Source organism: Apteryx mantelli, chromosome 1 (assembly GCF_036417845.1).
Source record: "Apteryx mantelli isolate bAptMan1 chromosome 1, bAptMan1.hap1, whole genome shotgun sequence".
NCBI classification, from domain to species: domain Eukaryota; kingdom Metazoa; phylum Chordata; class Aves; order Apterygiformes; family Apterygidae; genus Apteryx; species Apteryx mantelli.
The window spans coordinates 73,547,556-73,564,920 of NC_089978.1; the positions used below are offsets into that span (position 1 = coordinate 73,547,556).

General features: G+C 37.2%; 1 protein-coding gene across 5 annotated transcripts in view; it reads right to left on the reverse strand.

Annotated features, from left to right (window-relative positions):
* Nucleotides 1–17,365, reverse strand: part of UXS1 (UDP-glucuronate decarboxylase 1) — a 66,055-nt gene that overhangs the window by 32,608 nt on the left and 16,082 nt on the right. For 3 of the 5 annotated variants that reach the window (XM_067295034.1, XM_067295051.1, XM_067295055.1), the window contains exons 4-7: nt 15,941–15,984; nt 11,895–11,955; nt 10,449–10,588; nt 6,910–6,992 (exon numbers count right to left, since the gene is read on the reverse strand). In XM_067295034.1, the coding sequence (XP_067151135.1) occupies nt 6,910–6,992; nt 10,449–10,588; nt 11,895–11,955; nt 15,941–15,984 (328 nt within the window). Of the gene's footprint in view, nt 1–6,909; nt 7,091–10,448; nt 10,589–11,894; nt 11,956–15,940; nt 15,985–17,365 lie in introns of all 5 variants that reach the window. The other 2 variants (XM_067295041.1, XM_067295061.1) reach the window with 1 other exon arrangement.

Genomic DNA, 17,365 nt, shown 5'->3' on the forward strand with positions numbered 1-17,365 from the left:
ACCAAAAACCTAAAGGCAAGTTTAAAACTTCTACACACAAAGATGTTTTTCAAGCAGAGCCAGACACTGCAAATAGAAATGACTTAGTTACAAGTGTGTCAGCTGAACAGGACCGCAACAAAGTATAAATTTAAACTCATGCACAGAAACTGCACTTACTCTAACCAAAGTCTTTAGTCAAACTGAGACACAGCTCAAGTTTTTGTATGTTTATATTTGTGTCGTTTTTTTTTTTTTTACAGATTAGAATGGAGAATTTGTATAACACCTACTGTGAGAAAACATAATTAAGTTGCCACTCATAAGTGATCATTTATCCCCCCCCCAAACTGTAAATTTTGCAAGTTACAACTTATGCTGAAAAAAGCAATAAAATAAATCCATTTCAAAAAGCAGAGATAGAAGCTGGCATTAATATCCAAGCCACCAATTACACTGTGAAAATGACAATATCATGTGATGAGATGCAACAAAATCTCTAAACTTTTAGTTACGTGTTATTTGCAATTCCATCTTCAAATAAATAAATCTATAATCAGCATCAATAAAGTTTTAGTAATATACTGTAATCTTTAGAGCTCAACAACTAAAATGAATTTCAGTTGTGTCCATTTTTTTATGTGAAAAAGCTTTAAAAAACACTATAATTTAGTAGATACAGAATCTGTAATACCTAAATCCTGTTCAGTCTTGAGTTTTCCTTAATGCTAAAGGAGTATTACCAACATAACCACTCACATTTGCAACATGTTGCAATAAAACTGCCCTCCTTGGCATTATCTACCTGATTTTCCAGATGTATCAGTGTGTGTGTGCGCTGGGTGCTTCCAAAATGAACGTTAAGGGTAGAATCTAACACCTTTCCTATGATAAAGCTAGGAATGATCTTCATCTTCAAATTCCAACTTCAACGTGTGCTATGGGACCACAACAGACTAAGGAGGTCACTAAGTCCAGTAAGTACCTGCATTCATCATCTGCTAGCCAGTAAGCTTTGATCAGGAGTGTACAAGCAACTTGTTACAGCTTACACAGACAGGGGTTTCTTGTAAAGAACAGCTACACTAGTTCACTTACTGTTTGTTGGTCAGACCGGAGAAGCTGATACACTGAAGCTAGCCATTTCTACTGCACTGAACTATTTATGGAAATAAATGACTTGAAATACAAATTCATAATCAGCTTCTACAGTATTATTTTCTGAATGTTAAAAACAAACCTGACAGAGCTGGTTAGAGCCGTGTATTTACTGTACAAGCACGAAGCAGAAAATGATCCTATCTTAGCCCAGGATATTAAATCTGTGCCAACATTATATTTTTACTGCAGAGTATTAAGTACTGGCTGTGGCAGGCTGTCATTCATCCTCCTCTCTACCACTGTTGTCTTTGTACTGACCACAAACATTCTGCATCTGCCTGAAGATTGAAAACAAACAAACAAACAAACAAACAACCCCAGCTTTTTTATGGCTAAGTTCAACACTGCCTCCCAAAATGCCTCCTCCCCCCAAAACAGCCTACAGCCCCTCTTCCTGCGGAAGAACAGCCTTCCAGAAGCCAAAACAGTAATATTTTACCAAACACTGGTCTGACATCCCAGAATCATTCACTCTCCGATCTATTCTACCTATAACTTAAGGCAAACTGCAACTTTCTAAAGGTTTATCATATTGTTTTTCCTGGGGGTTTAGAGAGCCTCACCACAGACCTGGGCACCACTGCACTTGGCTCTGGACAAACAACATCAAGTGGCACATGCTGCCTTCTCCCTTGCCATGACTGTACCCTAAGTGCACAAGTTACAAGCCATCAAGTTGAGTGAAGTAAGTATTTGGCACAGAGAATGAAGACCAGGAGGATGCAGATCAGGGATGGAGGTACTCCAAAGCAGCAATGATCTTTTTATAAAAATAGCTGATGAAATTCCAGATCAGTTAAATGAAGATTAAGGTCTGAAAATTCTGCAAAAACACTGTCCAAAAAAGCAACATACTGAAGACATCCACATAACAAGTTAAAAGCTGTATTTGAAAAGAATCAACTCGGACCCACAAAACCAGCAAAGTCCTTTAGAATAAAAGCACTGTTAGTCCCAGTCAAGCCAAAGACCTATTACAGTTCTGTAAATAATGTTATTTTATACATGTATGTGAATGTTAATAACAACTTCATACATTCTGAAAACTCTAAATCTAAATGCCAATCTCCTTACCACTATGCATGCCATGTGCTCACCTTTAAGACTTCTCAGCCGGCAAAATGTATTCTTATCCCATCATTTGGAAACCTCTTCAGTGAAAGTTGTAAGAGCCCAATATAAAACCTAAACCACCTTTGTATTCACAACAGTTACTGAAAATAGAACTGACATTTAAGAGCTGTCTTGCCAGAAACTGGACTTCTGGAATCAAGAAATAAAGAACAGAACAGACCAGCTTTATGTAACTGATCTTCATATGAATTCTTATAACTCGTCTCAGAAAACAAGTGATAAAGTGGTTCCTCCTTACCTACCACATATGAACACTGTTCTTCTCACTTGATTCATTTTATGTAATATAGGCAGTGCATTCACATGTGTTTTAAAGAGTCTACCTTTGAATGTCAGAACGGTATTACTCATTATCCTCAGCAAAAAGAAATAGCCTAATTTGCATTCAGCTGACACAGACTGCAACTTTAGCAATGTCCTAGTGATATTTTACTGAAAGCTCCGTGTTAAACAGTGAAGTGTTGGAGGCCATCAACAAAATTTCTACTCCGCAACTGTGCTCCTATGGTTCAAAAACAAAGTGGCTAGTGTGATATACCTAGAGAAAGAAAAAAAATTCTCTAAATGAAACTTGTGACTAAAAACAATCCTTGAGGACTGCAGTGAACATCTTTTCAAGGGAGGAGAGTCTTTCTGAGCTTTATCATTTGCTCAATGTAACGATGAAGCACCCAAAACGTACTGTGCATTTGTGATCAGCAGAATGAAATCAGTTCAGTTGAGTCATTACTGACAAAGCACTAGAACTCCTGTGGCATCTTCAGGTCTGTTTTTGTTTCAGATTCATGAAGAGGCTGGTAAAAAACAACCAAAAACCCCAAAACACTAAGCGTGTCTCTAATATACAGATCTACAAGGCCAAAGGGACTGCAGCAGCTAATTTTTGCATATTATTCCTTGATTCCAAACAGGAGGGAAATGCTTCTCAAACGTTAAGGGACTGCTGATTGATTTCAACTACTCTATTATTATTGTAACACTATTTACTCTCAAAAAATTGTAATGCAGCACTTACGTTTAGTTTGACAAAGGTTTACTACTCTAAAAGCACTACAAGGTCTAAGTATTTCACACCATCCATTTCAATAGTTTCTTTGTGGTCACAACATTTATCACAAAAAGTTGTGTATATTTGAAATCACATTTTCCCTATTCTATGTCTAGCCCATTGTCCAGCTGAAGAGGATACTTCTTTCAAATCCAAGAGATGGCAAAAAGTAAAGGGAATGTGCACACATCACTTTATAAAAGACTATTTGTAAGGCTTCCAAAGGTTGCTAAAGAAGCAGGAAGAAAAGGCAGGAGTGCCAGGATATGGGCTGTGCATACCTGCCCGAAGTTTTCTGGAAGAGTTACTCAATTGCTGTAGCTATTGTGGACAAGAAGGAGAATGTACCTAACAGTAGCTGATAAGCAGCCCTCAAGCCTAAGACTGAGAAGCATTAATTGCTTTTAAGAGTCCACTTTGTGGTATGACTGCCATCTTATGGCTTCACCTTGAAATCTGCCCTTTTTTTTTTTTTTTTTGCATAAGTTTAGTATGCAAGTAAAATGACATTTTAGCATAGAAGTACAGACTTGGCCACTGAGTGAAATCACTAATAATATAAATAGAACCGAATGGGACAGAACAGGATAGATCCCCACAGGCACATAGTCAACTCTCTCATGTGGTCATAACTAACAAATTTGGGTATAAACAAAGACAGCACTAATCCTCAGTGACTATGCAAACTAACGAAGTGCATTTTTTCTTTTCCACATTTAATTACATTTAATCTAGAATTTCATTTAGTGGTCTTTAAGACAATTCTATTACCATCGAGTGGGTAGATCACAGTGACACTGGTGCAGGCATTTATACCCATTTGTTTTCTGAGTAGTACCTGTGACTCTGTATGCTAAAGTTTACAGGGATGTTAGCAACAGCTCTCTCAAGTAAACATCTTTTGGATTTCTAATCTTAAAGAATATAAAGAATGAGAGGTAGAAAATAAGCATAAAAAGGTGGATGCTCTATACTTTTTGCCAGATAATTCAGAAAAGAGTCTTAAGAGATCCTTTTCTTTATAGACTACCATTTGGGGGAAAAAAATTGTCTTTTCGGAACAAAAACCTCATTTATTAGTGTACTAGAAGTCAACATGAAGGTTAGGCTAAAATGCAAATATCTTTAAAAAAATCCCACGTAGTTTAAGAACACAGGGTTTAAGTATGATAAAACAAGCTTTATACAAATGTTTTGAGAAGTTGTGCAAATTTTCTTTCCAGACAACATTTTTTGACTATTTGCTGCCTTCCAAGATTCCTAAAAGTTACTTTCATTCAATTAAAGAAATCAGAGATCTTGTTTTTCTTCTTGAAAAAAGTCTCAGTGAAAGCTATCGGTTCTTGTGAGTTTTCTACTGACATCATCTTCCCCAAATACTAAACTAAAGGAAATCCTACTGGAGGAAGAGGAAGTCACTCAGCACTATAATTATCATAGGAACAAGAACAAAATGCATGTGTTTAGGTGATTTACCACCGTCTCTGGCCAATCAGATCTAGATCCAAGAATGCAGTTTGCCACTTCATGTCATGAATCAAAGAAAGATTTAAACAAGGCAGACTGTACATAGACTTTTTCACATAGACTTCACAGACTGCCATCACTGTGAAGCTAAAAAAATGCATCAAGAGATTTAGTGAAAGATAGGCATCTTGAGACTAAATTTACTTTCAATATCAAAAGTTTATTCATTCTTCTGTCTAGATTAGAAACGAGGTTTCTTACTAAATAAACCACTGATTACCCTCTCTGAAATTTAAGTGTTAAACATCCTGATATGACCTTCTTCAAACATGACAGTAAATAAATAGAAATTCTTCAGATAAAACCTGTTTTCTTAAACCTCTTTGTCATGACCCCAGTTATTCAAAGTCCTATTTACAAGTAAAAAGATTCTAAAAGTTAGAACTAACTGTGACTAAGAAAAGACGTAATGATCCATATGCCAAAAGGGGCAAAAAAACCCCAGCAACTTGTGAATCTGTTAAAATAATCATCCTCATTGTTTCATCTTTTTTTCTTTAAGCCTGTTCTTCTAGCCTTTTTCCTATGTTGGGCTATAAACTCACTGCTGTTTTTAAAACCAAAACAAAATTTTATCATGCCCCTATATCAGAATATCAAAGTTAATTTTATTTTAGTATTTAACCATGCCATCTTTAATCTACACTGTTGTAGAATGAGAAGAAATTCAGTAAACTGCCCACTGAATCTCACAGTGTAATTTATAATCAGCACGAAATGGGGAATTGGTGTCTTAATTCCACAGAGCATGGGAGAGTCGGCATAAGCATCTCGGAATTCCTATTCATTACTGCCCAGTAGTTGGACGACAGCATTAGCAAAACTGGTAATTCTCTGAAGAGGCGCCAAATACAATCAGTTAGAAAGAAGGTATTGCAGGGAAAAGATTAGGAAAGCTGACAGACAGAACTGGCTAAGGTACAAGCTACCAGCACCTGCAGTGAACAGAGAGCCAATTACTCAGATCCTAGTCCCATCACCATCAGTGGAAGCAGAAGTTTGAAGTAAAGTAACAGACAGTAACTGAACCAACGCATTGTCAGAACAGAGAAGGAGTACATGTTTGCCCAACTGTTTCAGTGGTACTGTCAAGATTCATCACAAGCAGTATCACAAGAGAAAAAATTGCTAGAGATTTTTTCCTGTAAAATTCAATCCATTAGAATACAGCAAGAAGAAAAAAAAATACAGCCTGAGATTTATTTTTCCTTTTAAAAATGAAACAACTACATTTCTACAAAGTTTTAAAGGAATGAGGCAAAACCACCACAACTCCAGTGTGACTGGAATAACATTTTCATTGATCCAGTACAAGCTGATTTATTTCAGAAGTCTATAAATACATATATATCTTGTAAATATATCTTTACTAATGCTGTCTTGCAATTCAGCATAATGTTCTGAGATTTATGGTAGATTAGACATTGAGTTATTTCTACTTTTTCAAATCAGGATGCTTTATCTTTCTTTTTCTGAAAACTGTGAGAATTCAATACTGTTGTCTTCCTATTCTACAGGCTGCTGTAGAATGACTGTACCTAAAATAGGAACATTGTTTTCCACAGAAGAAAAATAAGCCAGCTAAGAAAAATGAGCTGACCTGCCCTCTCAAACAGCTTGTTTTCCTCTCAGCTGACCATACAGAGTTGCAGGAGGTATGCAGGCTAGTGCAACTGTACTCTGCATAATGGGCTGAGCATCTTAATTCATCTAGGCCGCAGAGCAAGTGAGTGTGCACACAAGGGACATGAGACACGGATGGAGACAGACGGACAACCTATCGTCACCTCTGTGTTCTCAGAAATCATTGTCACATTACAAAGTTTTTAAGATTTCCTTCCTCCTATCTGACTAACCACAAAGAAAGCATTGTTTCAAAGACAAAAGCCCTCAGAACCTCTCAGCCCGTGATGGTCACAGAAATCAGGCTAATCATGAACAAAGCATACAGGTACTGGACGGATCAATCCACGTGTCTGTGCATAAATTGGATTTCTTTACAAACATACTTAGAGGGTAAAGCTTAACAAAGCGCAGATACCAAAGCACAGACTACTCACCTTCAATGTACAGGGGCTCAACAACATCATGATTTATCAGTTCGAAGTTCTCATGACCAATCCAGTGCTCCACATTTCTTTTCCTGCCCGTAAAGAAGTTGTCCACAACTGTAACCTCATGGCCATCCATCATTAGTTTGTCAGTAAGATGAGAACCCACAAACCCTGCTCCTCCAGTTATCTGCGTTAGGACAGTTGGTATAAATTTTTTTTTTCTTTTTACAGAAACACCAGACAAAGTCCACAAACATGAAGACAGAAGAACAGTAGCTTTCAGATCTTTGCTTACCCCAGGGGAAACAACTCCATTTCCATGTTTAAATTTCTTGCCCAATATTTAGGGAATTTAAAATTTCAAGAGAGATGCTTGATATGTTTCATCACTGTCAGCCTAGAACTTCAGCTAATTATTCACATCAACAAGATCTTTTAAAAATTATATTATTTTCCTTTTTCCTTCAAATTGGATTGTGCCTGTTTATGTCACAGCACAGCACAAAAAGACCCAAAAAGGATTCTCTTGCATTCCTATTTCTCAGAAGGACGATGACAAAATGTCAGGTTATTTTTGTATAAGCTCTCTAATATCAAGGATGTCAAAACCAGCCTTTCTCTGGTTTTAATGGAAAACATCTTTAGTGTTCTAAGTAAGTACCATGAATTCTTTCATCCTTCAGAGAAGGAAGGAAGGGTATTCTTAAATGAAAGTGAGTCCTTGAAGACCTCCCATTTTAAATATTTCATAAACCAAAACTTCTCTGTTTTACTGTATCCATAACCCACATCCTAAATTTCAGTCTCTGACACCATTAGCTCCAACACCCAACATTTGCCTGTTTTAAAACTTCATAATGTTTTATTATAAAGAAATAAGCAGAAATTAAATATTTAAAGACTTGTACTCTTGTTCCATAGTAGATGTAAGAGAAGGGAGTAAGTTCTTTATTTTTTCCCTTTCTGCAGCTCAGTTTTAAGAGTAAAAAAAGAAATATCACTGAACTCAGTACTGGAACAGTCAACATAGTAGAGGAACTGCAAGTTGTGTGACACATCCTACCACACACATCTCTGCACTTCATAAACTGTTTTCAAGAACACACAAAGAAATAATAGATAACTGCTCTCAAAGAATGAATGAACTTGTAAAAGCCCAGTGTGGCATCAGCTATTACACGACTGCATGAATAAATTCACATTTTGAAAAAGTGATTCAGCTATTATCTCTGTTATTCACTTTCAGTCAGAAATAACCAAACAACAGACTTGGTGAATTTGTCAAAAAGGAATCTAACAAATGGATTGTGTGCTACGATGACAAAATGCTGTGTGTAGAATGATGCAGATGGCTGAAATCCCTTCACTTCAGACTAGTCAAAGCCTATCCTGCCCACTCCCTCAACCCACTATTGAAAAAATGAGATTAACAGATTTTTTTTTTTAATCCAGAAAAAAAAAAAAGGAAATAGACAGCTAACAAAAAGGTAAACTGAAAAGGAAAAGAAGATAGCCATATCTATTTTCTTCTAAAACAAACAAAAAAACCCATGCTCACATTTTCTCTTGTTCCAAGCGTTAGTAAATTTTAAAAAAGCATTTACTTGGTCTATGTAGTATTCTTTTGGGTTTGTCAGTGCTTCATTGTAGCAGATTCAATATATGATTCAGTTCCCTCACAAACCTGAAGAGCAAAGAGCATTTATGGGAAGTGCTCTTTAAAAGGAAGTAACAGTCTCAGGGCTCCTACTGTCCTGCAACAGGCGGGGGGAAGAACAGCAACGTACCTGACAGAATGCTGAGAACAGGCAAGGAGAAGGGTACTAACTGAGGGACGACAGTCCTTTGCCAGGTATGACCACTTACAAAGGGAAAAATAAACTGCATGGAAAAGCTGTTGCCAGAAGTTTATCCCAACTCGAAAGGGAGCTGCAGCCTTGTTAAACATTCCAAAGGTCTTTCTGTGGAGACCAGGACAAAAGTTACCAGTAGATGACCTCAATCTATTCCTTCAACTGAGGGCCGATAAAATTCCCTGCTTCTATTTCTATTCCCAGGATTCCAGAGAAGACAAACTACATGTTGTCAATAGGGCTTTGGTTTGGTAAAACATGCTGAAGGTGTCTTGATCCCCCATCTTCCAATTTTTTGGGGAAAACAAACACACACACACAAAAAACAAAACCAAACAAAAAAAACTAAGCAGTGCTTGAAGCACTTGTCTGTGTCATATTTAAGGGGGGGGGGAAAAAAAAGCACAAACCAATTATGTTTGGAAAAAAGTTTCTAATTGCTTTACTGGTAAGTATTTTTTATGATAAAAATCTGTTAGCTTTATTAATGTATCACTTCCACAGGTATTAGACAAAGAACTACTTGGAAAAGGAGCTGAATTTCCCCTGGAAAAGTAAACAACTGTATAAATTATTTTTTTAAATCATTACTCAAGGCTTCACTAAAAACGGACAGATGATTATCACTGAAGCTTTCTATATAATCTTCCTGTAATCACTCATAAAGGCAATGTTAATACACTTTATTTCTAAATACAACTTTCTGTAAATAACAATGACATATTAATCTCCAAAATCATATACTGTACACAAACCATTTGCATATCAGATTTGGAGAGATGCCCCTGGAGCTTAAACAGATATTCTTTTAAAGGACCTCATTAATACAAAACATTTAATTATGTAATAGAGCCAAAGCGCTTGGTAACTTCAGCAGCTACTGAAAGCCATAAACATTACCGAATAATTTCCTCTACCTGAGGCATTTAAGAATTTTTGTATCTGCCAGACTTGTTCATTTCTGCTATCTGCAGTCAGATTGAAGACATCTAGTGTTCCATATGGAAATTATATTAATTTTTCATTTTATGCTTTCATTGGTTTACTGTATTCAAGTCAGAGAAAACACACAACAGACCGATCTTATGTCAAAACTATTATCCATAATGTTAACATAACCTTGCATAAGAAGGTGTTGCCTAGTCACTTCAGAAAAGTGAGCAATCATGCTCCTCAGGATGAAATTCAATAGACTTGAGCTCTTTTGGATGAATGTGCCAGAGAATCTAGTCTTAGCTGAGATACCTCCCCTCCTGGTAAACATCTGCAAATAGAGGAGCTATAAGCAAAGGTAACGGTTAGAACTGCTGTCTGCTCAGGTCAGTGTTGTGGTTACCTCCAGGTTGTAATAAACTAAAAAACTGCATTCCGAGAAAAACAGAACAGATTCCAGGAAAACTCACCCCATCAGCAAAAAAAAAAAAAAAAAAAAGGAAATAATCTGCAAAAGTTCATTTGCCTTGCCGATTCCTATGTTTACTCCTGACATATTTCCAAGTGTCATGCAAGGCCTACGCAAGCCCTCCAAATGCTGTCTTCCACTACTCAAAAGAACATTTTTCCTACATAGTGACTGTGATGATGTAACAGCCTGCAACTGCCCACTTGGGCAGGAAGCTTGTGAAGACCAATCTGAGTTCACACTGAATTGTTCACCAACTATGATAGATAAGAAATGACAATACAACTCACTCATCCTTTTGGCCAACTTTCTCTTTGGTAATTTCATCTCTCCGAAGTACACAGATGTCGAAGTCGTTCATCCCCAGGCCAGCAGAAAACACTTGTATTCCAAATACTTGCAAACCACAGTTGAAGCAATATACTCCTAGCTATATCAACAAAATATCCAAAATCTTTACGTGGAAGGTTTTAGTATTAAGAGTTCCACAACCCTTGAACAGCCTGCACTGATATTTTTCTTGTAAATACCTTCTAATTTTTACACAGAAATCATGACATTAAGGTAACACTATTACACTTGCATGTATGAGCACACTACTTAGGAATTTTCAGTTAAGCCTGTCTTTGCTTTTTTTACCTCAGTGTACCTTCCAATTTCAGCAAGGGAGGAAGCAGTCTACAAGTTTATCTCCTTTAGACTGTCATAAAAATAACAGAATAACACTGCAAAATTAAACTAGTGAAATTTGATAACACTTATTTTTTATGAAGTTTTTTATAGCACTGAAGACAAATTTGCTTTTATTTGCAATCCACTTGTCCTGTGGAAATATAAAAGGGAAATCATAAGCTATTTGCAACTTTTCAGCATTTTTCTTCTAAATTTTGAAGAGTCAAGCCAAAAGAGAACACCAGACAAGTTAGAACTATAGGAACTTTAGCAGGTATTTGTCCTAGACTTCACCCTCTACTGAAGAGACAGAAATTTAAACTATATGTTTACACATCTTAAGCAGCTTCACCTTCCTCCACCTCTTGGAAACCTGGGGACAATATTGTCCCCAAGACAGAGAGAACAAGTAGACTCTGACAACTCAGTTAACCTGAAAAGTGTTTGTAGATACAACTCAAAAGCTGACATAGCAGCACAGCTCAGCCTAATAATGCCTTGGACCAGTCCTCCTTCTGACCTAACACGTGCTCTTCTTCCACCCTAAAATGTCCATGGTGCTTGGAAATCCCACAGAAGCAGCACAGAAGATATCAGATGGAGAAACACTCTCTCAGTCTGACAGTTCTGTCTTAACAGTGCTGCACAGCAGCTACTTTTTGGGCCTCATGATTAGATTTTGTCCAGATCAGTCATACAAGCTTTCTGCACTTTCAAGATGTGCCTAAAAAACTTCCCAGTCTCAACAAGCTTAAGCCAGCTGGAAGCACAGACAAAGACCTTTGGCAACACAATTTAAAGATATTACAAACAGACAATAGTAGCTTAATCAGCGAGACACATCTCCAATCCAGAGCCCAAGTCTATTACCTATATGCTATATTTTCAGCACATCAACATGGTAAAAGTAGAGGAGCACTTCTCCCGAGCCAGGCAGCCCATACAAGGTCCATGGTAATTTATTTTATTCCTGCTCATGCCTTTAATTAATCCTCTATCCCCAATTACATTCCACACAGTTCTTTTACTTCCCAAGCACAAGCCCTGATTAAATACCAACTTACCAGTATTCTTTTGCGATCCTTTTCTGACAAAAATTTCACCGGTGGATATTTCTGGGTGAAACTACAGAACATTCCAAAACAAAGAAAAAATGTGTTAAGTTTCAACTTTGCGTTTTCTTAAGAATGCTTTTTCTTTCATATATCTGTCTTTGAAATGTCAAAAACAACTCTGACAATCTCCGATTCTGAAAGTTCTTTTAAGGATACGTTTACTTCATTTTTCTAAAGAAGAATCTGGGCCAGTATAAGAAATTGTTTATGCTTAGTCAAAGCACCTCCCACAATAATAAAAAATGTTTTAAAAAATTTTGCCTAACAGATTTTCTAGTAAAAATCACTGGGCTTCTGTCTTTTGAGGGCAGAAGTAATGGTGTTAGGTATGGCATCGCAAGAGAATAAAACAAAAACAACAGATGGACTTCTTTTAAAAAAGTTTTAAAGAGCAAACAACTTTCTTAAAAGTTCTTAAAAGCTCTGGAAAAGCAAATAAACTGGGTTAACTTATAACACTGATTTCAAACAAATCTCCTTGAAGTTTCATCAATGTAAAGTTTAAAACCAGAAAGTTGAAGAAACTGCTTTTAAGCTGGCTCAACCATCTTACCAGAGAGCTTATTCAGTATGATAGCTAATCATAACTTGCTTCCCAGAAGTGGCTAGACTGCCATTGTTTTGACGGTCTTCAAGCTACTTTCAACTTAATTTTTTGCACCTTCTTATTTAAGAGAGTTTAATCAGAAACAAAATATCCTAAAATAAAATTATGTGACATATGAAACTTAGGTGCTCTCTTAAGCTTAAAATTAATGTTCAGGAGCTTGAACACTTTTATGCACATAGAATTATGTCACTTTTTCTCCCCCCACTTGCACGCCTGCTGTATATGGCAACAACCACCTCCAGAGAGAGAAAAGACTTTTTTTTTTTTTTAAAGTAAATAGCATTTTAGTCTTGACAATATTTCAATATCTCAGGTGATCCTTAACTAAACATCAATATGACATTGGAAGGAACTCTATCTACGGTTATTCTTGTCCTTCAGTTAGTCCACATGCCTAGACGTGTAATTGGGTCTAGCAAGTGGGAGGCCTATAAGCCAAGAGTTCACACTGAGACTACATATTCATCTACTCACAAACAGATCAGAACTGAACTGACTCTACACCTCTGATCCTGAAGTACCAGGCCTCCTCTGCTTCTAACCTGCATCACTGGCTCAAGAGGAATTCTTCACAGGCAGAGCACAGATGCTGCTGTACTTGTGACACCTTTTACTCTTCATCCCAGAGTGAATGCCATTTTCAGCTTCCTGCATAGGGGAAATATGGCAGCAGAATCTTCCAACATTACCCATACAGGAAGACTGAAGTAAGCAGTTTCCTTCACGTGTACCTTAGCACTACAGGGGTCACAAATGGCAACCCTATTTCTTTGAAGCAAGCTGAAGCACTGAGAAACAGCTGTGCACATGCATAATACAGACATATGAAACAGCCTTCCTGTGAGAGAAAGGCAAATTCACCAATAACAACAGAGTTAAAAACACCTTGAAATTTTAAGTTTATGAAGAGTAAAAGAGTTAAGTGCCAAATGACTAGATGCAAGATAAAAGTCAATCTCCTCCATTTTTTTTTTTAAGACCATGCTTATATGGTCACATTAATCCAGCACGAAATCCAACTGCTGCCAAAGGGACTCCCAAACATTCCTGCCCCTTCCTTACACCAAGGCTAGCTTAGAGGCAATGGGCAGGATTCTGAAACTCATCCAGCTGAATGCTCAGCTGCTGGCAACCATCTTGGCCTAATGCTCGCTTTGATCCAACTTCCAACTTTACCTCGAGTTAAATAACCTTTTGTCAGGAAACTAGCTTAAGGAATTCTTGTCTTTCCTGCTTCCCAAAAGCATGGGCATGGTTTGCTTTCAGATTTTATCAGCTTATGAGGTAAAAAAAAATTGCCATTAGAGAAAAATATTTTTTTTTACAAGCAGGATCAGCCTTCAGGCATCTAATAGTGAGTAGTTATTTACTGTCATTTTACACAGATATAAAATTCAAAATTCACTACCAGCAAACATCTTACACATGATCAGACCGGCAGAGGTAAACAGCTACACTGTTTAGAAAAACCCCAACAACAAGAGGCAATGCTCACTCTTTTGATAAAATATAATTCCTTATCAGCTCATACAGAGGTAAAATATATTTTATTTCTTTCCTCTCATTACTAGGGACTTGCTACAGACATTTGAAACAACTCATTAATATGGCACACTACTCAAAATGAAAAGAGCATTTAGGTGCTTCCTGAGAAGAGCTTAACTTAACAGTTCCAACCCAACAATTTAATGCTCATTTGAAAAAATGCAATAACAACAACTACAACAACAACAACAACAACAACAATAAAGCCAATCAGGATACCCTAACACAAAGGTTCTCTGTGAGTGGCAGAAAGAAGCTGAATTACTGGGTTATCAGTAAAGATTAAATAAGTTAAGAGACAAGGCATCAACAATTTCATCTGAACACGAAGTCATTACTCTACAATTTCTCCATTATAACTGGTATGGTAGTATGACATGCAACCAATACAGGTGATCCAGTCTGTAATTTGTTTCATGTTGTCAATAAATTGCCTAGTTTGATCCATGAAGCCCATGCTCACATCAAGAGATGAGCAATCATATCAGTATTCTTCCTAAAATAAACTGCGTGTGGCAGGTGTCAGTGAATCCTCCAAGTCAATTGTGAAAAATCAAAACGGACTTTTTTAAGAGCATAGGGACGGACGGTGGAAAGGCAACTGCTCACTGACAAACTGGCAAGACAAAATTCAAAACACTGTGGGTGCTGAGCGTTCCTCTGGCTGACAGGAATGCAATTCTGCCCCCTCCAGAGGAACAGCACATCAGCACATTAACCACCAATATGACATATGTAACCACACAGGTTTATTGGCACTGCTTTGATAAGGCAAGATTCAGCCCTTTGTAAAACAGCATTCCCTACTAGCTGTTTGTCTGGCACATCAACAGCGTCATCTATGAAACAGCATCACTGTCAAAAGCAGCCATGTCCTTGTCACAATTGCCAATTCCCACTCCTATTGCAGCCCTTTCTTTGTGATGAAAAGCATCTGTCCAAGTGAAAACTGGGACTGGAGAACTGATATGGCTGCAAGGCAGCCAGGCTGGGGTGGGAAGGAGCTGTTTGTGAAGAAAGACTGAAATGCCTTAGTTTCTTCATCCAATATACTATCAGCTACATAAACGGGTGTGCTGGCATAAACGGGTGTGCTGGCATAAACGTAAGAAAAGGATGTTGCAGGGTGGACACAAGCAGCCAGGAAGTGATGAGTCAGCCTCCCCTCCTGCCTTGCCTTTTTTTTTTTTTTTTTTTTTAAACAACTATGCCAACTTAAAGGGCTTGAGGAACTATGGCACAGAAGCTCTCCATATTTAACATTTGTGTTTAACTTAGGATTTGCTCTTCACCCAAAAGCTTGTCTGCTTTTCTCAGTCATATAATCTAGTTTAATTCAAGATTATCACCTTCCCTTACAAACCCTGAGAAGGGAGTCTGTTACTTGTACTCATCCAGAGCATGCGTATAGACTAAGATTCACAGTCAAATCATTCTACATTAGCTGAACCATGTTAACTGATCACAAACACAGGGAATACAAGGTAAAACATTTATTTTCAGTCTCTTGAGGCTGAAATCAATAAGTTTTAGTACACACCTGTGCTGGACTTACCAAACCATGGTAATCTGTGCACCAACAGGACTTAAAACAGCTAATTCCTCCACAGCATTTGAACTTCACAAAAATCAAGCACTCACAATTACTTCAGTGGGACTATTCAGCCTAAACATTTTAGACATGCATTAATGTCTCCTGGCATTCAAGGCCCCAGGTCCCAAAGGTAACAAGGGTATACGCAAAACATGCACACATCTCAAGCCGAAAGCTACAGGACTGTCTGCTACAAAACAGAATCTGCTTTTTGACCAGTTCCCAAACTTAGCAGAAGAGACTTACCTTTTCTCTAGATCTTTGATTTTCTCCCTTAGAGGTGCAACAGCCTAAAATAAAGGAATAATATTTAATCTTTGAAGAGCAAGATTTACATCACAAAACATCCATAAAATAAGTTACTTTAGAGCAAGAATCATGCAACTAGTCATACTTGTCATATGAAGAGCTTCACTGAAGACACTCCAAAAAGCTTACACCTTCAGCACTCTTTATGTCAAAAAAAATTCTTAAACCATTTTTTACCAAAAAGTAGATCAGCTATTTTACCAAAAGCAAATCAGCTACAGTGTGAATTCTCTTAGCTTACCAGTGAAAACAAAGCATCTCCAAAGCTAATGCAGTTGTTCAAAATGCGGATAAGAACACTCAAGGTTATGATTCCTATTTAGCAAAATGCAGGCACGAGTGACTTGCCCAAAGTGGTTCAAGACAGCCGATAATATTGAGCTACAGCATAATAGGACAATCAGTAAAACCTCAACTACTTAAATGGACAGCATTTGGACATCCTTTAGTGGATACAGAGAAAGAGGCATTAGCTCCAGTGCAAACAGCTATAATTCTCTCAGAACATGGTATGAGAATTTAAAGAAACATTATCTTAAAAAACTAAAATATACCCTCAAATTATGTTGTAAAACACATTTCAGTTTTTAGAAATTATTATTAAAAGATTTTCTAGACAATAAAGTTCACCTACCAATATTTCTATTTGCATTTTCATAGCTTTGAAAGAGAAAATCAGTGAAGTCAGCATCAATTTCAAGTTCTTTATCGAAGGACCCAAAATTATAACAACAGAAACAAGTTCCCAAACTCTTGTCAAGTTCACTAAAAGCCTGTCACAAAATTTAACATATAGGGCCATACATAAGTTTAAAGTTGTCAGCAGGTATCACTTGAGATGTTACTAAATAGCAACACATTGCCAACCACCATTCATCTGTTTCATACAAATGCTGCTGGTTAGAGCTAGACAATTCAGAACTTCATGAACTGAAATAAGCTGCATATTTATGTTAAGAGGAACTAGTATCGTTATTTATATTCATTAAAGATCCAGCTCTGGAACAGCAAATAGTTCCTCAAATAGTCCTACTGGTTCTGATTGTTCAAGATACTGCACAACTAAAGCTTTAAACAGGATCCAGAAAAGCTTGACTTCTCAGAGATCTTGCAGTATCTTGCAGCATTTCACCACTCTTAAACAACTGGGATTTTCAGAATGCCTGTTGCAGGTATTTACCAAAAAAAACAAACCAAAACAAAAAAAACCAGGAATGCAAAGACATGAACTAAGAACACAGTCCTTCCATTGCTTTCAGTGGGCTTCTGACTGTGCCCAGAGGAATGGTTGCTATATAAACCTGTTAGAATACAAACTCTAGGTAGGCTAGACACATCTCAAAATGAATATGGTTACACATA